The sequence below is a fragment of the Heteronotia binoei genome, chromosome 5, assembly GCF_032191835.1.
Source record: "Heteronotia binoei isolate CCM8104 ecotype False Entrance Well chromosome 5, APGP_CSIRO_Hbin_v1, whole genome shotgun sequence".
Taxonomy (NCBI): Eukaryota; Metazoa; Chordata; class Lepidosauria; order Squamata; family Gekkonidae; genus Heteronotia; species Heteronotia binoei.
The window spans coordinates 17,417,890-17,439,758 of NC_083227.1; the positions used below are offsets into that span (position 1 = coordinate 17,417,890).

The 21,869-nt window shown below is 44.9% G+C and overlaps 1 protein-coding gene across 1 annotated transcript in view; it reads right to left on the reverse strand.

Annotated features, from left to right (window-relative positions):
• Positions 1 to 12,704: 12,704 nt before the first annotated feature.
• LOC132571071 (zinc finger protein 34-like) overlaps positions 12,705 to 21,869 on the reverse strand; it is a 29,738-nt gene continuing 20,573 nt past the window's right edge. Inside the window, exons 7-9 of the mRNA XM_060237733.1 lie at positions 18,858 to 19,082; positions 14,688 to 14,878; positions 12,705 to 12,870 (exon numbers count right to left, since the gene is read on the reverse strand). Coding sequence (XP_060093716.1) covers positions 12,862 to 12,870; positions 14,688 to 14,878; positions 18,858 to 19,082 — 425 coding nt within the window. The 3' untranslated portion in view covers positions 12,705 to 12,861. The remainder of the gene's footprint in view (positions 12,871 to 14,687; positions 14,879 to 18,857; positions 19,083 to 21,869) is intronic.

The window sequence follows — 21,869 nt, forward strand, 5'->3', positions numbered from 1 at the left end:
CATGCGAGAATGAGCTCATAACAGTCCTCAAGTGGTAGAAAGTATTGTACCCCTTGTGCTTGCAGGAGAGAAGAATCCCATTATTTGAATGGTCTCCAGTGTTAAAAAAAAATAGAAATCAAGCAGCAAGAGGGTAGAATCTTTATTCCTGATCTGCTGGTTTTCTCTTGGCAGGAAAGTGTTTTTTTGATTGCAGAGAAACATTCAGAGCTGGGATCTGCTTCCTGCTGTTGGAAGTGGTGTAATCCATTTTAGCCCTTCCTTCCCACCTCCTTCTTCACGTGTGAACCAGGCCTCTTATTTCATGCAAGCCTGTGAGTTAGACAGAGGGAGGACATCTTGTAATGCTGGCATACCCCTTTGAATCCCTTCTTGAAATGCAATGAAGAAGCACATCCATGGCTCCTCCTCAAGTCTGCTTCCCACACCCTACCCTAGAACACCTGGAAAGCTTGTCTGGCAGGGGGCTGAGGGAAGAGATGACAAAACCAGTGGACGAAGGAAGTGAGGGAAGCTGCGGCTGCCCCATTTCTGCCTATTGTAAACATTTCACAGTATATGAGTTTCAAGGGGAGGAGATTTTATCAGGCACCATGGAGATTTTCTGGTTCTCTCCCTCTTCATTTGGGCTTAGATCTCACTGAGTTGCTCAACCTTGTGTCTGGACTCAATCAATTCTAGACTGCAGTTGATTATCATGGGGGTGAACACTCCCTTGTACAAAAGGTAAAGAATCCCTCTACATAGAAACCTAGCATGTCAGGGTGTGGGAAGGAGGGTTCAAGCACAGGAAAGTTAGGCTAAAACCTTTCTCCCTAACATGATAGGTTTCTAAGGAGAAAGAAATTTTGTTGATGTTTGTTTGTTCTGCACAGTGGAGAGTTCAGTTACGTGTGTCAGCTCTTCAGCTCTGACCTGGATAGCCCAGGCAAGCCCAATCTCGGAAGCTAAGCAGGTCTAACGCTGGCAAGTATTTGGAGGGGAGTCCTCCAGAGATCAGGAGTCAGGAGGCAGAGGCAGGCTTAGGGTTACCAAGTCCCCAGCTTCCTGTAGCGGGGGACTTTCATGCACGCAAAGCGAGTGCACGACGCAGTGACATCATCCAGAAGTGACATCATCAAATTGGCGGCTCTATGGTTTTCCCAGACACACTATGGTTTTCCTGGACACTCTAGCCATTTGGGAGGTAAAAACTCTGTGGTACCTATTGTATTGTAAGGCTTGGCAACCCTAGGCAGGCTATCAGTTGACTTCTCTGAATGGCCTCCATGCCGCAGTAGGAGTTGGCAGAGGTCATCATGACTCCCAGACATGGGCACACATGCACTAACAAACAAAAATGCAAAACAAAACCCCCCAAAACCCAAAATGTGTGTCAGGTCTTCCCACATTTGATAGTTTTAATGTCATGCTCTTTTGACACCTCCTGTATTGTGACTAAGGGATGTAATTACCTTTTGTCAACCTACACAGGGCTTTTTTTTTTGTAGCAGGAACTCCTTTGCATATTAGGGCATACATCCCTGATGAAGCCAATCCTCCAAGAACTTACAAGGCTCTTCTTACAGAGCCTACTGTAAGCCCTTGGAGGATTGGCTACATGAGGCAGTGCCGGATTAAGCCCTGTGGAGGCCCCTAGGCAGTCAAAATCTCAGGGGCCCCCTTGCAAATTATCTCAGAGTTGGAACGCCTGCATTACTGCCTGCAGCCCTTGTGGCAGCCTGCAGGCACTTTCTCAAAAGCCCCCTTGACAAAACTGCAGGGGAGAGACAGAGAGAGGCAAACTTAGTGACTACACCAGCAGCCACTGCTCCAGGCAAGTTGGGCAAAGAGTGGCTCAATTGCTGGCTGGGAGGCTGCAAGCAGGGGGGAAACTGGGGGTGGGGGGTGGGGGGTGGGGAAAGTCACCCTGGGACCCCTAAAGGCATGGAGGCCCATACACCAGTCCCTAATTGTTCATCCAGCCCTGACATGAGGGTTGTGTGGCCTAATATGCAAAGGATGTTTGCTCATCCCTTCAAAACAAAACCTCCCAGCACATAGAAAACTAGCACTTCAAGAATTCCTCCCCCAGCCCTTCTCTATAAAGACTTTCCATGCACAGAATTTATTTATACAGGGAAGTATTCAAACCTGCACTTCCTTCGTTTGCAGACTGAAATGACGGGGTCTGCTGCTCCTGTGTGTTTGATTTCACTGTAATGGTGGGACTTGCTTCCAGGCCCCCCCAGAGTCACATAGGCTTGCCAATTTGTGTGAATGACCCTTGCTTCTGTGCTTTGAACATCACCTTGAGCTACAGGCTTTGGCAGCTGATCATGTTTACCTCCAGCCATGAAATGTTTCACCTGCCAAGTTCTGTGGATCAAGCTATGGTTAAAGGTGCAGGAGCAGTACAGGCTGGCATTTTTGGGTCAGTTGGCACCCTTAGGTTGAAGTGTAGCTCTGTTCACTGGCTCACACTAGTTGCCCCTTTGAAAATTGTTGAAGATGTAAAACCAACCTTTCCTTCATCAGAAGCAGCAGACTTAAGACAATCGGTTTTTAAAAACTTTTCAGGCTGGCGTTTGGGATTTGGTTTCCTAAAGACTGCTGGAACTCATGGGTTCACTTTTACGGTTTTAAGAAGTGCTGATTTTTAAAATGAACTCTGTGCATACCTGCAAAATGTATTTATTTTGTAAATGTGTTTTGAGCTTTTAAATATCAGGAAAGGAAGAAAAGATCATGGGGTTTGGAAAACCTTGTAGGGAGAGACTGAGGTGGGAGGAATCTTGTTTTACTGAAGATACAGGAAATTTGATGGCTTTCCCATTTTTCACGTGCATCTTGGATTGTGTGGCTTTCCCTTCTTCATGTGATGATACAGAATGGAGAAACAGGAGAGGGAAAATGGACCAGAGATGCAACTCTTCATAATGGCAGAGCTGGCTTGTACAAACCAGACAATTCTACAAATGAAAATGTGGCTTAGATCCAACTGACTTACTTCTGCTAAGCAAGGAATCTCCCTCACTTAGCCAAAGAGTGTGGCTGGAAACAAGCCAGTATCTAGTGCCATTGGTTTTCAAACTGGTCCCTGGTGCCTCTTCAGAATGTTACAAGAGGCTTGGCACAGCAGATGAGGTTCCCTGTGAGACCATCTGTCCTCCATAACCATTTTTGTACTCATTCAATGTGGAGCTGCAAAGGATCAGTGCATTCCCACTGCCTCGGAGTCATAGCAAAATGTGAGATATCAATATTTTAATGAATAAGATACAGTACCTCAGCCCTATTTTGCACTGGGGGAGTAAACCTGTGTGGAAGTTGTATGACTGCAGTATTGATTTTTTTTTTTTACTGTAGCAATAACTTCTTCCACTGAGAAGTCGCAGGGAAAAGTGCCTAGTTAGGTATTTCTCTGGTGTACTAGTTTTCTGGATACAGGATTTCACCTTCTCCCTCAAAAATAAATGTTTCATCAAGTGAGCTCACATTTGTGGTCTGCTATGAACTAGACAGGAGGGCCTGACGTGACTTTGTCCATGGGGTCGTAGAGTCGGACTCAACTGTGCGACTGAACAACAACAAATGACCTAGTCAGTCAACAGTTGGCCAACCCAGCAGGAACAGGGATTTTGTGTAGAAGAGGCAACAAGCTAAGCTTAACAAGTCTATTCCCTGCCCTCAGCTCTGGAATGTGCCCCACAATCTTTTGCAGCACACAAACAGGTTCTGTGGTGATCTCTCAGGGGTTTCCTCAGCTGACCTGTCAAAGTGAAAGCAGTGAAGGTGAGGGTTTGAAAACCAACATCTTAAAAGTTCCCTATACTTGTCTACTCATGTTGGGGAAAATACTTTTTTGAAATGGCACTGTATGTGTACCAAGTCTTCAGATGTCTTCTCCTTGCCTTTTTTGAGGGGGAAAATAATCATTGTTACAGAGTCTCCCAAGGCACCAAGTTGTTAAACTGGCTTTTAAAATGACATTTTTCTCCTATGAATTCTTCCCCCCCCCCTCAAGTTTTGGAGATACTCAATAAACTTTGTAATTTTTTGGGTCTTGATTTTTGTTGTTGTTGTTGTTACTCCTTATACTATTATCCACCTTTCCCCCAAGCTGGCATGTGTGTTTTCATAAAGATGTTGCTTCCAACAGGTCTGGCTGGTTTTCATGAAGAAAAAAAATATAAAAATATTACTCTGCTTTGAATTCTGGCTATGAAGAGTATTGTGAGGGCAGTGTAATAACCAGTTCAACTGGGCAAGAAGAAAAGAGAACCCCTACATGCAGCAGAATGGTACCAAAAAAAGACAGCAGAGTCTAGGCAAACTTCCTTTGGTTTCAGAAACCAGAGCGCTGCTTCAAAAGGGGTGCGGGGGGGAGGTACATTCTGCAGTAATAGCTTGTTTCATTTCAAAATGGTACATAGAAACTGCTGGTGAAGTCCCCTTCCCCTTGGCGAGGTGTCATTTTCTTACCCTGTTGTCAAAAATGAGTCAGCATACCAGAAATATCATGCAGCATGCACTTTACGCACGCACAAGAAGAGTCCCCCACCAGAGAGATGGAGGGACTTGGCAACCCTAGCCCTCTCCCAGATCCATCCCAAAGTCTCCAGGTATTGTAGGAGACCACCCTCACAACTTGTAGCATGAGTAGGTCTCCTCTTATTTGGCTGTTTGCAACACTACAGTCTCTGAGGCGTTTGAAAAGAAACGTTTGCAGAGGGTACACAGTTGGCTTTGTATATTTTATTTGTTAAAGGGGAAGTGGGGACATTTAAAAAAGAGATAGAAGAAAAGCAAATCAAATTTTATGTGGGGAAGGCTGATATTGCATCATCAAAATGAATGTGGCATCTGTTTCAGCATGAAAACAGAGATGAACAACATGGCTTCCAGCCCAAATTACTAAGACCCACTTGAATTGAGCTCACTTAATTGAGGCGCAGTTGTTATGGCCTACTGATTTCAATGGGGCATGTGAGACGTGGCAGAATTTAGTATTTCTTAGAATGTACCATTTCAGACTTTACATGGGGATGAGAAAGAACATTTTCTCAGGAACAAAAATTCACCAAATGGAGAAACATAACATAAAGGTTAAGCTAGAACTCCCAAGCAAACTAGTCTTCTAGCTACAGAAGGATTTGTATAGATGGAAAATTCTGATCACACAATACTCCATGTGCTTCCTGAAGTAGTACATTCCAGCAAAAATTACTCTACTCAACATAAATATTGATTCTAACTTATGTGGGTTTAGCGCTTTAATCCTGAGGGCCGTATTAGAAATCGGCAATGCCCATTGTCAGTTCCTTAAAGTGCCTCCACTTTTTTCCCTTGACAATATAACATTGGACAAAGCAGTACACCTTACGAAGCCCAATTTTAAATCCAGAACAAATTCTAGCCAGCAGTTAGTCCTATTGCTATTTTTTAAACTTTGAAGGGATTTTCCCCCTCTTGCAAAAAAAAAATCTTTTCAAATGGTTAGTCCCACATATGTATCAGTCTACTAAAAAAAATTTAAGTGCAGCTAAAATCCCTAACTTTAAACAAACAGACAAAAGAGCAGCTTTGTATACAATTCAGAGAAAGATTAGTGCATTTGAATCCCATTGAATCCCATTGAAGACAAAACTGATTCACAAAGACAACTATCAATCAAGCCTTCATCACTCATGATCCACTAAGCTGAATGCTGCTCATGAACTCAGTAGCTGAACCTCTGCTTTGCATGCAGAAGGCCACAGGTTCAATCCCCAGCATTTCCAATTAAAAGAATCTCCGGTAGCACTACTTAGGAAATGCTGGGCACTTTCACACATGCTAAATGCACTTTCAATGCACTTCACAACTGGATTTTACTATGCGAAACAGCAAAATCCTGCAAACAACCGCTGAAGTAGATTGAAACTGTGTTATTTAGCATGTGTGAAAGAGCCTGCTGTCTCTACCTGGAAAGATGCTCATCAGCCTAGATAATACTGAGGGCTTTTCCACATGGATTTTTCATTGGTTCTGGCCCAACACTGCCTTTAGTTTCTGCTTTTTTGTTGTTCCCTTTTATCCCTCCAGCTCTTTTGAGAACTTTTACCCCCATCGTCTTCTGTTGGCTGATTTTCAGTCACCTTCTTCCTTATGCATAATATTTGTGTCAGTTTTGTCCTGTCTACACCCACCCATTTTTCAATTATTGGACTGTTGTTATCATCAAACCACACCCTTGCCTTCCCTGTGCCCTGAAGTCAATTGGTTTTGTGGTTTTTCTTTTAAAAAATGTGAAAATGCAGAGGGAAGGAAGATGTGCAGAAGAATTCCACCCAAACTTATACTAATGGTTGTGGATTGACTGCCAAGAAAATCAGGAGTAAATTGAGAGTACAGAAAAGCCCTGGGCTAGATAGCCTGACTTTGTACAAGGCAGCTTTGTATGTCCTGAAGAGGAGTCCTTATTGCTTTGAGAAGCCCCCTCACTCTGTTGTAGAATGCCTGCTCCATATACAAGATGATGATATTGGATTTATATCCCGCCCTAATATAATCTGAATCTCAGAGTGGGCACAATTTCCTTTACCTTCCCACCCCCCACAACAGACACCCTGTGAGGTAGGTGGGGCTGAGAGAGCTCTCACAACAGCTATCCTTTCAAGGACAACTCCTACAAGAGCTATGGCTAACCCAAGGCCATTCCAGCAGCTGCAAGTGGAAAAGTGGGGAAAACAAACCCGGTTCTCCCAGATAAAAGTCCACGCACTTAACCACTACACCAAACTGGCTCTCTAAAGGTTATTAGTTCAAACCCAGGTGTTGGGAATGACTGTCCAAAGACTTTCTACCAATCAGAGTTTACAGTACTGGATTAGATGAATTTAGAGTTGGATTCAACCCTTTTCAGCTCTGGCTGAGCTACCGTTTGCCATTTTACAACTGCATACAGCATGGCAGGTCAGACGTTGCATAGGCCTGAGGCGTGTCCCTTGACCCTTATGCCATGATTACTCAGCTGATGAAGTGAACAATTGTTGAACAATATTGCATTAGAGTTGATAGTTGGTAGGGTATGAAGAAAACTCAGTTGGTCAATTGTTCAACAGTTGTTCACTGATGAAGTGAACAGCTGTTGAACAATATTGCTTTAGAGCCAGTGCCAGTTGATAGGATATGAAGAAAACTCAGTCGCCCTGGCAAGTCTACCCCTTGATGACATACTCACAGAACGAACTTGATGGAGGTGCTTACCATTTCTATTTATGTTCTCACATAGCTTTGTGGATCCCCCCCTTGAGGATGCTAGCCTCCAGGGCATCCCATGAGAATTACAGCTCATCTCCAGACTACAAAGAATCGTTCTCCTGGAGAAAATGGATGCTTTGGAGAGTGGACTCCACTGAGGTTCCTGTCCTCTCTAGGGTCGAAACTGCCCCCCCCCCCAAAAAAAATCTCCAGGAGTTTCCCAACCTGGATTTGGTAATCCTACCTCCCCATCCTCTGCTGCTGGTCAGCAGGGACCAGGCAATCCTATGCCCCTCCCAAATACTCCCTCTTGGTTGTTCCTGTTCTGCAGTTTGACTTCCTTTTTACACACTCTTGATTTTTAAGGCTCTGTGGCCCACAAACTGCTATCTGCCTGACCTACTGTTTGCTACCAGTCAAAAGTAGGCAATAGTCCACTCCCTATCCAAAACTGAGGGAAACCCAAAACAAGCTTCAAGCACAGACGGGTCAGGGAAGTAACACCATACACAAGCACACGCTCAGATACCAGACAAGATCTTGGGACAAAAAATGCCAAAGCACGTTTCAAGTGTTTTGCTTACTGAAATGAAATGGGTTAGGCAGTGTGCCCCAATCTGTCGTATCCTCATTTATTTCAGTGAGTACAACAGGGTAACCCCAGGGGCACTGATGCAAGCGGGCAAACAGTGTCCTCCTGTTGATGGAACTGATACAGCAGCCTCATGTTCCCTCCAAGCTGTGGAATCTTGTGAGCAAAAATTCTACTTTGTGAGCTACTGGCATGAAAGTTGTGAGCTACTGCATAAATTAGTGTGCTCAGGGACCAGCCTTCCTGAACAGACTGAGCTAAAACAAAGATATTGATATTGGAATTATATCCTGCCCTATACTCTGAGTCTCAGAGCAGTCACAATCTCCTTTACCCCCCGCCCCCCCACACACACAACAGGCACTCTGTGAGGTAGGTGGGGCTGAGCAAGCTCTTACAGCAGCTGCCCTTTCAAGGACAACTTCTACCAGAGCTATGGCTGACCCAAGGCCATTCCAGCAGGTGCAACTGGAGGAGTGGGGAAGCAAACCTGGTTCTCCCAGATAAGAGTCCCCGCACTTAACCACTACACCAAACTGTGTGAGCCAAAGGCTAAAAAACTATGAGCTAGCTCACATGAAGTCCCAAGTTAAAACGCAGACCACACACAAGGCAAAGAGTTTTGCTACAACATGGAGGCCACAGCAACTTTTTTAAAACAGTGACAAAATAGTCACCAGCCTCTGTGGTGTCTTTATCCACTGGCTGACTTGCTGTGATGACATGGAATAGATCTTACAGCTTCTGCCTTCACAAGGGGCCTAGTAGAGAAAAGTGGGCTGTGTATGAAAGTCTGGATTAAAAGGATCAAGAATTCTCTGATTTTCTAAGGTCAGGTGAGTTCTTGTGGCTGCCATCCTTAGAGGCAAGCTGACCCATTCCACTTGGCAGAGGGCATCTGGAAGAACAAATGTGCTGATTTGAGAAGGTTGGGAGAGCAGCTGAATTTAAAGTAAGCCCACTCAGGCAAGCCATTCTGTGAATTTTTGCAGGTTTCATGTACCTACCCTAAATTGAACTTGCAGCATAGCCATAAACAGACATGTTCTTGGCTCCTTACTTCAAAAATCTACAGTACCCCAACAGAATGTGCAATGCACAAATTCTCTCTTGGGCTGTGTAGCATGCGCTCAGTTGACTACCCAATCAATTAATTTTTTTGGACTAGCTTAAAGGATGACCTCGATTCATCAGACAGATTTTTAAAGCATTGCATTTCTTTTAAAGACAGATGCTTAAGCTTCATTCAACTAAATAGGAATTACTTCCAAGTAAACACACATAGGATGAGGCTATTGGATGAGGTGATTGGATGACAGGCCTAATATATTACAAAATTTGTTTTTAGACAAGGGTCAGCCTGTATTTTCTCAAAAGCCACTCTATTTCCCAGGTAGAGGACAAGAGAAGAAGGAAAAGAGAGTGGATTTATACTCTGCCCTTCGCTACCCAAAGGAGTCTCAGAGCAGCTTATAAATCTCCTTTCCCTTCCTCTCCCCACAACAGACACCCTGTGAGGTAGGTGGGGCTGAGAAAGCTCTCCCAGAACAATTCTTGAGCTGAACAGCCTTGAGAAAACTTGTGGCTGACCCAAGGTCACATCAGCAGGTACAGGGCTTTTTTTTTTTGGTAGAGCAAGCCCAGCAGGAACTCATTTGCATATTAGGCCACACCCTTTGATGTCATCATTTCACACAGGGTTTTTTTTAAAAGAAAAAGACCAGCAGGAATTCATTAGCATATTAGGCCACACCCTCTGACACAAAGCCAGTCAGAACTGCGTTCCTGCTCAAAAAAAGCCCTGAGCAGGTGTATGTGGAAGAGTTGGGAATCAAACCTGGTTCTCTCAGATAAGAGTCCACACATTTAACCACTACACCAAACTGGCTCTAGAACTGCATTTTGTTCAGCAACCTTCACCTCTACAAACCCCGCTATCAGACCACAAAAAAAGGCCACAAGAATGTTAAGAAATGTGACAAAACGCTTTCTAGCCTGCTGGTTCTCATTAGCCACTGGAAAAACTGCTGTGATGTCACACAGTCTTAAAAATTGTATTGGCACAAAATACATACGGAGAGGAGAAGCTGTGTTCAGCTGCAAGGCCTTCCCTGGGTAAGCACAAATGACATATGAAGAATTAAACTTGCTGGTCTTAAAAGTACTTCTGGATTCAAAAGTTCTGAAGTCCAAAGGAAGATATGTAACATGAAAGCATGGAATCTTTTCTCTTGATATATAGCCATTTCTGAAAACAAATTCTCTTTGCTTCGCAAAAGATTGGTTAGTCTTTTAACCAAACTTCATTTTAAGCTACAGTAGGATCCTCTAGAGCAGCGGTGTCAAACTCAATTGTTATGAGGGCCGGATCTGACATAAAAGGGACTTTGCTGGGCTGGGCCATGAGTGCCACAGAACGTAATGCCAAGCACCAGAGATATAAACTCCAGGTTTCCCAACCTGGAGCTGACAACCCCACAAAGACTGAAAATGAAGAGAAGCATCAATGCAGCAGCTTGTACCCGATTGAGTCCCTCCCCCCCTGCTCCCCAAGACTCATAAGAACATAAGAGAAGCCATGTTGGATCAGGCCAATGGCCCATCCAGTCCAACTCTCTGTGTCACACAGTGGCCAAAAAAACCCAGGTGCCATCAGGAGGTCCACCAGTGGGGCCAGGACATGAAAAGCCCTCCAGCTCCAGGAGTTTCCCAGCCTGCAGCTGGCAACCCCATACAGAGTCATGTGGAGTCACCCACAGAGATCTTTTCATGAATTGAACCTAGGTAAATCCCCTGATTATGTAGATGCGCCTATGTTACCTGTGAGAGTGAACAGATCTTGCTGCTTTCTCAATTGTAATGGATAGCAGCATAGGGTAGAAGAACACTTTACTACATTTAAACGATTTCACTTTTGCCCACTGACTGTTCAAAGATTCTGCAACTCCCTTCAATGCAGCAACTGCAGGTGAGTGTTTTGCCAGCCTAACAAACTTCTCTCAAACTGCTGATCTCTTTTCCATCATCATTTTGAATGTTAACCTGACAACAGATATCAGACTGTGAAACCAAACGAGTTAAAAGCATGTTTAAAAGAATACGGTACCCCTTTCAATGCAAAAAAAAAAAAAAGAATAGGGGATTAAAACTGTCAAACAGTTGGCAATCTGGATGCACAACCTTTTTGTCCAGCCGCAGGATCCAATTCACACAATCTACTTCCCACTCCCCCAAAATGGGCTGTAATGTTACATGATAAACCAGTTCTAAAATCAGCACATATGAGTGCATGAGCGCGCACACACAAGTACACAAGAGTGTGTAACAAAAGAAGGAAAGGAATAAAAGGAAACCATTAGCTGCTCATCACAATGGCTGCTGAGCTATATTTACAAATCTATTTTGCTTTCAACGACTAGCCATGCTAGTTTGTCTATAACAGTAGAAAAGAGCAAGGGTATAATAGCACCTTGAAGACTAACAAAATTTGTGGTAGGGGATGAGTTTTCGAGAGTCACTGCTCACTCACAAAAGCTCATATCCTGCCACAAATTTTGCTACTCTTTAAGGTGCTACTGGACTCCTGCCCTTTTCTATTATATTGCTTTGTCTGCTATTGCAAAGTACCGCAGGCCCGATTCATGAGTTCACTTCTGACAAGGTAAATTTTACTATAGCATGACTTTCAGCATTGCTTCTGCATGGTCAGCACTTCTTGCGGAATATATCCTCAAGTGGCAAGGGCTGAGACAGATTGTGCCTCAGAGAGCTGTTTAAGAAACAATACTGGAATTGGCAGGACTCCATTCTTGCCATGCAGGGATGCAATCAACTTTAAAAGATGCCATGGAAAAACAAGGCTGCACAGCAGGCAAAATTTACTGTGGGAAGCATGACCATAAAAATAAAATATTTGTCAGCAAAACTGGAAAAACAAAACAAGAAACACGAAGCATTTCAAGGCAGCATTGATGGTGGATCAATCTATCCCAACCTGGGAAAAAAGACTTTCGAGAGATTGATCTGAATCCCTTTCTCCCACCCTCCCTCCCATTTTTTCTTGACCAAAATTATACAGCAAAGTAGCCCAAATTCTGCCTTGCCTCTCCACTGGGCTGCCAAGAGCTGCTGCAACCTCCCAGAATTCCCTACTGGGCTCTCTTTCACATTCACAGGATCACACACAAAATTGGGCCAAACTGGACAGTGAAATTATCCCGCAGCACTTTACACAAGCCTCCCGGGGTAACCCTGCATCCGCCACACTCTGTGGCCCCAGTCACCCCTTTCCTCAGCAGCCCTGCCTCCCACCATAAAGTTAAATTCCACAGCCTAAGTACAGTATGTAACTTTAACACATATGCAGCTATTTGTTCATTTGCATAATTCATTCTGCTGTTCCTGCTCATGAACTGAGGCAGACAGCTGCTCACGGTCCTGGTTTCTATCTCTCAGGCCACTGGTAATTCTGCTCAGTCCACTGGCTTCTCAGATTTCTTTGCATTCTTAACAGCTAGAAACTTGATATGCCCAAATTCCTCCGGAAGCTGAATTTTCTCAGCTTCTGTGCCTGTGCAATCCACCTGTGGAACAACAAAATACACATTGCCGGAAATGTCTGCGCTTCTGATATCTAAGCCACCAATCTCTCTCAGGATGAATTCTTCTTAAACGCAATCGCAACTTTCTCAGACCTCTGGTGATAATATTAGCATATTCCTAGGTGACATGCAGATTGCTACAAATTATCTTAAAAAAATAAATGTGATCCTTAAAATGTTAATATTTATAACTAAGGAAACTCTTTTTTCCTGTGAGTTATACAGGTCGGATGGACAAAGCCATTAATACTGGCGATGGAGTGAGAACACTGTTTTTCAAGTTTTTTTTCTCAAGACCGATTGCTTGTAAGGTGAACTCTGAAGGTTTTCTTTATTTCTTTCTGGACTAAGAGCTCAGGTGGGGCACACCGTCCTCCAAATGCAGGGTCCTCCAGCAGTTCCAGTGGACTCAAGAATAAAGCTGGAATTTGGAATAACTTCATTTTAAGCCATCTGCGGAAGGAGGGGAGGGGAAAAAGGGAGGGGGAAACAAGCAAAGCTTAGGACAATGGGTATTTGCCAACAAGAACAAGAGATAACTTGCCTTGGACTTTGCCAAAAGAGAAGCTTCTTTGGTTCAACTTGAAGTGGCATCCTGTGGAATACTTAAATTTGCATTGTGCTTTGGTGGAAGCTGCCCTCAGGGGAAAGGTCCTCAGAGGATGAAGCAAGCCTGTCTATTTTAAAGCACTCCTTTATGGAATTCAAGGTGATGGACCTGGGCTTTTCCAAAAAGGTCTCCCATCCAGACACAGGGCTAATCCAGATCCCCTCTAAACTTCAGTAAGGTGCCTTCAGACCACACCTGAGGACTCTTTCTATAAAGGTGCCAGGCAGGAACAAGTTCCCTGCTCAGGAGACTTGTGGGCGAAACACGGAGCAGGGATGGGGTGTGTGTCTCTACATCACTTCTGGTGAAAACCTGGAAGTGAATAAGGTAGCTCTAAGAATCGCTGAAAACTCTGTTAAAAATCATGTGGTAAAACCATGGAGTATCCAGCGATTCTTAAAGCTACCTTATGCCAACTTCAGGTATTCTCCAAAAGTGAAGTAGAGAAGCACAGGAAGGTGGCCTTAAAAATAAAATTCTCCGGCTGTCAGTTGGAGCTGTGGTAGGCGAGGCCAGCTGCTTTCCCCACCAAGTATCAGAAATCCTAACAACTGAACCAGAATCACACTGGCTAAATAAGCTACTCTCTCTCTGCCTGTCTTTACTGCTCATACAGCTATCACTTTAAGCAGAAATTAAAATGGGAAAGACCTTACTTAATGCTGTTTCCCAGCTATCTAATTATTGTCCTCATATATTTTGCCACAGGAAGTGTAAGAATAATAGAATCATTTACCTCTTATAGTAACTATGTTACCTGAGCTCTCATATTAGACAATTCTGTATTTTTAGGTAGAGGGGTGATTAAGCTAGTCCTCAGCTCATTAAATATGAGGCAATGAGCTAATTAAATGCCCAGATTGTGAGGAAAGGGAGGATGAGGATTTTTACCTGAAGATGTTTTTAGCTATTATTGTCAGCTGCCTTCCACCATGACAGAAGGCAGAATATAAATGTTTAAATAAAGTAATAAATAGAAAACATGCATTCCAAGACTTATCTCCCTGACAGAGACTAAGCTAATCATCATCGTGGCCTTTTTTTGAGCAGGAACGTACAGGAACGCAGTTCTGGCTGGCTTGACATCAGGAGGTTTGGCCTAATATGCAAATGAGTTCCTGTGCTAAACAATGGTGGTGTCAGGGGTGCAACATAATATGCAAATGAGTTCCTGCTGGAGGTTTTCTTTTTAAAAAACCATCATCATCAGGGGTTTTGCACAGAGAAGCTTTCAGTCCTGTATATCACCCTCCCAGGGCTCACTTTGTAGCAAGAACTCCTTTGCATATTAGGCCGCACACCCCTGATGTAGCCAATCCTCCAAGAGCTTATAGGGCTCCTAGTACAGGGCCTACTGTAAGCTCTTGGAGGATTGGCTACATCAGGGGGGTATGGCCTAATATGCAAAGGAGTTCTCGCTACAAAGAGAGCCCTGTCACCCCCCTCCCCTTTCAGTCTCAAGCTGTGAAGTCAATAAACAGGTTTACTATTTCAGCATGAACTTTGATCAACAGCTATCCACGGCACTCAAGGCCCACCCTTTGAAGACGACTCAGCCTCCCTTAGGCTCCCAAGACTTTTGTAGCCATAATGATTAGGAAGATGTTTTCTTTTCAACAAAAGCCGATTCCTGGGAGCAGCCATTTTTTAAAAAACCTACCCCACACTCAACAGATCCCCCCAATTCCTTGGCTGGTGGTTCCAGTGATCCAAGTCCATTTTCAGGGGTGTCCCTGGGCTTTAGGGAGAGATCCCCTCGTGATCTGCCCAGTAATGCATCATTGAGTTCTTCTAGCTCAGGGCTCCTTGGCTGAGGATTTTCTCCCAGGTGTTCAATCACCACAGTATGACCTAGTAAAGAGGAGAAGTCAGATGAGTCAGTTGGGGCTGTGGCTCAGTGGTAGAGCATCTGCTTGGCATGCAGAAGGTTTCTGGTACAATCCTCAGCATCTCCAGTTAAAGAATCTACCCAGTTAAACAATCCTCAGCATCTCCAGTTAAAGAATCTACCCTGAGCCCCTGGAGAGCTGCTGCCAGTCTGAGTAGACAATAGATAGATGGTTTGATTTGGTTGGCAATACATACAGGCATTGACAGCTTCAATAGGGGATCGGATAAACGTATGAAGCAGAGGTGCATCAGTGGCTATTAACCACAAGGTACAGATGGAACAGTATGTCGAGGGCAGGGGTGCTCTGTGTCCTTGGTTTTTGGGGGGTAAGAGTGGGAGGGCTTCTGGAGTCCTGGCTCCACTAGTGGACCTCCTGATGGCACCTAGGTTTTGGCCACTGTGTGACATAGATTGTTGGACTGGATGGGCCTGATCCAACATGACTTCTCTTTATGTTCTTATGAAGAGGGGATAGCAGGCCCCCAGGCCTACACTGGCCTTTTGGCAGGTTTTTAATAAATGGGAGCTTGGGCTTAGCAGACAGCCCCTCAGTAAGAGGGAGATCCTCCTGTGTTTTTGAATGCCACTGGGTTTTAGAGAAGACAATGTCCTCCAGTTGACAGACAGCATGAGGTAGAGAAAGAGGGTACAAAGAGTTTGTTCTCCCTCTCTCATAATCCTAGATACTCAGGGGCACCCAATGAAGTTAATGGGTAAAAGGTTTAGATTAGACATCAAGGAAGTGTTTCTTACCTCAGCAAGTAGTTAAAATGTCAAATTGAATGTCAGAGGATGTAGTGATGGCTGCAGCCACAGATGGTTTTAAAAGGAATGATACAGGTTCATGGAGGATAGATCTATCAGAAGCTACTACCCATAGTGACTAAAGGAAATCTATATATTCAGAGGCAGCAAGACCCTGAAAATAGCACTGCCAGGAGGTAACATCAGGGGAAGATCACAACCTCTATGCCCTGTTGTTGGCCCTCTGGAGTAACACATTGGCTGATGTGTGAGACAGGATGCTTGACTAGATGGACCTCTTTTCTTTTTCCCATAGACATGAATGGCTGCAATTAATTTCTATGGGCAAAAAGAAAACAATTGCTAAAGAGGACAAAGTTGCAGAGGGAGAGAGGAATCCTCCTTGAATCTGGATGACGTTAACCTTTGTTGTTCGACCCATGAATACAGACCTTCTCAAGGTGAAGTTGGATATTATGAAAAACTTTTTTTATAGTAACAGTGGAATCATCTACCTAAGGAGGTGGGGAGCTCCCTCTCACTGGCAGTCTTTAAGCAGCGGCTGGACAAACACTTGTCAGGGATGTTGTAGGCCAATCCTGCACTGAGCAGGGAGTTGGTCTAGATGGCCTGGATGGCACCTTCTAACTCTGTGATTCTACGCTGCATCTGTTTGGAGTATTACATTGATCTAGTCTAGGGGTGGCCAAACTTGCTTAACGTAAGAGCCACATAAAATAAATGTCAGATGCTTGCGAGCCGCAAGACAGGAAGGAAGGAAGGAAGGAAGGAAGGAAGGAAGGAAGGAAGGAAGGAAGGAAGGAAGGAAGGAAGGAAGGAAGGAAGGAAGGAAGGAAGGAAGGGAGGGAGGGAGGGAGGGAGGGAGGGAGAGAGGGAGGGGGGCAAATAGACGGGGATGGAGGAGTGAGAGGTGGAAAGAAAGCAACGTTAATTTTAAATGCATTCTCTAAGTCACCAGCTGGCTTGGGTTGGTAAAGTGCTTCTCCAAGCCAGCCAATGGGCTTCAAGAATCACACACTATATGTGAAAAAGCCACATGTGACTCCTGAGCCACAGTTTGGATCTAGTCCTTTTTGGGTTGTGGGCACAATTTCTGTCATAGCTGCAGTAGCTGGTGCTGATAGGAGCTTCCTCTCAACACTACCTGCGGTCAGTGTAGGAAGGTTGCCCTGACAAAAAAACTGCAAGCCAAACAGGCCATTTGCCAACATGGTTGAGATACTCAAGAAGCTCAATAACCAGGAGAAAAAACAGAGTGGAAACAAAATCTCGAGGAAGCACCCTGAACTCTAAAAAATAATCAATCATCATACAACATTGTGTGTCGTATAGCTAAGAGATCTAAAGATTGTCTGGCAGTCTTAAGTTCTAGCTCTTTTGTGGTGAGCTAGACTTATTTTGGGGCTGAGAGAGCTCTAAAAGAGCTGTGACTGACCCAAGGTCCACCCAGTGGTTCATATGGGGGGGATGAGGAATCAAAGCCAGTTCTTCAGAGTCCGCTGCTCTTAACCACCATATCAAACCGGTTCTCTCTAAAAATAATCAGTATATGAAAAAAATGGCAGGCAATGTTTTTTTTGTTTTGTTTTGCTTTGCTTTTTGAGGGACAAAGGGCTTCTTAGAGATGCTTTGCTGAAAGGGAAATCAGATAGAACAGCTGCCAGTAAAACCAGAGTGAATCAGGCGCAGATTTATACCAGTACACTTAAACGATTACGCAGGGTGTGCCTGTATGTGACTTATCATGAGACCTTGTGTATGTGTTTCATTTCCTAATAAAGGACTCACAAAAACTGGTGTTTGGGTGGTAGAAACTTTTACTGCTCAACCACTTCAATGATCGGTAATGTTAAGTTGTGCGTTTTCAGTGCTGCAAATGGGCTTTCTTAACACCAGCTCCTCCTTGGCTGAGAGCCAGTTTGGTGTAGTGGTTAAGTGCATGGACTCTTTTCTGGGAGAACCGGATTTGATTCCCCACTCCTCCAGTTGCAGCTGCTGGAATGGCCTTGGGTCAGCCATAGCTCTTGTAGGAGTTGTCCTTGAAAGGGCAGCTGCTGCGAGAGCTCTCTCAGTCCCACCCACATCTGTGTCTGTTGTAGTGGGGGAGGAAGATAAAGGAAATTGTGACCGCTCTAAGACTCTAAGATTCGGAGTATAGGGCGGGATATAAATCCAATATCATCATCATCAATCATCATCACTTCCACATGGTTTGGCTCTTTCATTGTATGAGGCTGCCAGCCCCTGTATGAGGGGTGACACTGAGATGTCACATTTCATTTTGCTTAAGGAAAAACAAAGGACACGGAACCATGAACCCCTCTGTCCCCTCTCTACTTGTACCTCATACAGAAAATGAATGTGTCATGAGGTGGCTTAGCTGGAACCCTTCTCCCTGACAATTTTAGTTTTCTGAGAGAAGATTTTAAATTTTGTTTTCTGGATTAAGGAGCAACATTCATTCATTCAGCTGCACAAGGGCCCACTCGCAGTTCCAAGTGGCATGGCCCCAAACAGGTTCACCACCTTAAGAACATAAGAACAGCCCTGCTGGATCAGACCAGTGGTCCACCTAGTTCAGCATCCTGTCTCACACACTAGCCAACCAGCTCCTCTGGACAGCCAACAACAGGGCATAGAAGCTGAGGCCTTCCCTTCATGTTGCCTCCTGGCACTGAGATTTAGAGTTTTATTGCCTCTGAATGTGGAGGTTTCCTCAGTCACCATGGCTAGTATTCGCTGATAGACTTAACTTCCATGAATCTATCTAATTCCCTTTTATAAGAACAAAAGAAGAACCTTGTTGGATCAGACCAGTGGTTCCTCTAGTACAGCATCCTGTCTCACACAGTGGTCACACAGTTCCTCTGGAGGGCCAACAAGAGTCCAAGACCTTCTCCTGAAGTTGCCTCCCGGCACTGGGATTCAAAGGTTTCGTGCCTCTGAATATGGAGGTTCCCCTCAACCACCATAACTAGTATTCATTGACAGGCTTACCTTCCATAATTCTACCTAATCCCTTTTTAAAGCTCTTTATTCCTTTGACCATCACTACATCCCCTGGCAGTGAATTCCACATTTTGATCCCTCTTTGTGTAAAGTGGTATTTCCGCTTGTCTGCCCTGAACCTACTTGCCCATCAGTTTCACCTTTGTGGAACAAAAGGTGACTTACAAGAATCACTGGCTCCTATGCCATTGTAAGCCAGGGAGAGGCCTTGAGGTGAGTCTGAAGGCTCTGGTTCTCCCTCAGGTGGACCCTGGGATGGCTCCACCAGTCCTTCAGCTTCCTGGTCACTTCCAAGACCTTGTCTCTCCTTGGCGCTCTGACTATTGGAAAGCCATGGCTCTCCCTGAGGTCTTGTATGGGACAGCATGTCAGGTGTGGAAATGAGGTATTCTGGCGTGGTGAAAACAGAAAAAAAGATTAAATTAGGATAGGAAGGTGGTTGAATTTTATTTGTTTTCTTTTATTAGTTTCCACTTTTGCATCCCATTGGGGACTCCAAATGGTTTAAATCACTCTCCTTTTTATTCTCACAACAACCCTGTGAGGGAGGTCACATGGAGAGGGTGTGACTGGCCCAAAGTCACTCAGAGAGCTTCTAGAATAGAATCAGGATTTGAACCTGAGTCTCCTATATCACAGTCCGACACTTTAATGAAGGAGAGTCCCCAACCCCTTTTGAGCCCGTGGACACCTTTGGAATTCTGACATAGCATGGTGGGTGCAGCTACAAAATGGCTGCTGTGGGAGGTGGAGCCAGCCACAAAATGGCTGCTGCTGTTTACCTTCATTCCCACAGTAAAGATCCTTATGCTGTGGAGAAAGCCAAAATATTTCTTAAAATCTGCACAGCTAATCAGAAGCCTTGCTAGGACACCTCCCATACGATCTCTCCCACTTTCTAAAAACACTTGGTGGGCACCAGAAAAAGCATCAGCAGGCTCTATCGTACCCATGGGCATAGGGTTGCCAATCCCCAGGTGGTGCCTGGAGATCTCCCACTATTACAACTGACCTCCAGGTGACAGAGATCAGTTTACCTGGAGAAAATGGCTGCTTTGGAAGGTGGACTTGACAGCATTGTACCCCACTGAAGACCCTCCCTGCCCCAAACCAGGCTCCACCCCAAAATCTCCAGGTATTTCCCAACATGTAGCTGGCAACCCTACATGGGCACCTTGTTAGGGACTAGGGTTGCCAGGTCCAACTCAGGAAGTATCTGGGGACTTTGAGAGTGGAGCCAGGAGACTTTGGGGGTGGAGCCGGGAGACTATGGGGGTGGAGCCGGGAGATTTTCTTATTCTATATAAATACATAAATAAAAATAAAGCAGTGAAGTTTCCCCTGATTACAGTCTTTATTTCCTTGTCCTCTTTTTTGTTCCCTAGCAGCTGCACTTCCACTAAATGGAAAGTGAACACACACTCACAAAGCAGCCAAAATAAATAGTTTGCATGCCCACACTTTTGTGATCTCCTTGGGGCAATGGTAGCTTTACTCACTGGAGCAGCGGAATGTAACAATCTGCTGTATTTCAACCAACAAGGAGAGAGAGGTCTAGGGGATGGAGTTTTCCTCTATCCCATAATCAACTTCTAGTTAACTTTTTACTATCCCTTTTACTACGCAAACAGCTTCTGAAAGGAATGCAAAAATGAACAGAGGGACTGGGCTCTCTCTCTCTTTCACACACACACACACACACATCTATGTCCACTTGCCGAGCCCCATGAGCTTCAATCTTGCTGAGATCTAAAGGCACACGCACACAAAAAACACCCCATCCAAAACACAAGCAGTTTGCTAGCTTCTAAACTTGCCTGAGATCTAAAGGCATATCATGGATGTAGGGGCGGGGCTTCCCCCTGCCAGCCAACCGGCTGACAGCAGGGAGGAGCCTGCTCGACCGGGTCCAGGGGACTGGCAAGCCTATTAGGGACTCATGCTGTGATCCCGACACCATGGTAATTATTCATTCTCTGGTGAAATTATTGGGCCTGTCTTACTGGGTATTTTGATGCATCCCCTTTTCTCTCTCTCAATTTTTCGCAACTAGTAAACACAGGGGACCTGTGTGGACGCACACGGGAGGGGGGCTGAGATCCCATTTTCCCTCTCCCCCTACCCTTTCATTCCAGGATCCACATTCTTTCTTTCCACATCACTGGCTCCACCACTACCACCACCTCTATCTTCATAGAATCATAGAGTTGGAAGGGACCTCCAGGGTTATCTAGTCCAATCCCTTGCACAATGCAGGAAACTCACAAATACCTCCCCCTAAATTCACAGGATCCTCATTGCTGTCAGATGGCCATCGAGCCTCTGTTTTGTTTATTCTGTTATCATTCAGATTTGTTCACATCAACCCCTTGCCACTTCCTGCTGGCCAACCACTACGTTGCTAGCCGTTTTCCCTCTAAGCTGAGTTAGCGTGAGCAGCTCGCAATTTTTAAGCCCCTGGCTCACACTTTTTTGTCTTAGCTCAGGAAAAAGGGCCCCAGAGCAAACTAATTTATGCAGCACCACACAACTTTCATGCCAGCAGCACACCGTCCTCCAAATGCAGGGTCCTCCAGCAGTTCCAGTGGATTCAAGAATAAAGATGGAATTTGGAATAACTTCATTTAAAGCCATATGCGGAAGGAGGGGACGGGGGAAATTTTTCCTCACAGGACTTGTAGTGTCTTGTGCTTAACTAAAGCACCGCGCAGCCATGCAGCAGAGGCGACCAGGGGAAGTCCCTTGGTCACTCTGCACAGCGCGCGAAAAGCCTCCGCCAATCAAGATCAGTGGCGGGAAGTTTGACTGGCCAGGATTGGACTGGCCAGCTGGAGGGCTGTTCCGGGTAGAATGTATATAAAGCGGGACCCGACCCGCATTGCCCTGTTCTGTGATGTACCATCCAATAAAGCATGTTGCCTTCCACACGTCTCGTCTCCGAGTACATTACAGGACTCCACGCCAACTTTGGTTGCCAGGGCAACTAAAAGCCCTGCTTGAACTCTGCCTGGGGAGTGGTGATGATCTACACACATGCAGTTGCTGCTATTAGCCTTTGGGAGGGTTACTGCCAAATTAGGGGGAACTGAAAATTAAGACTTTGAACACGTGAAGTTGCCTTATACTGAATCAGACCTTTGTCCATCAAGTCAGTGTTGTCTACTCAGACTGGCAGAG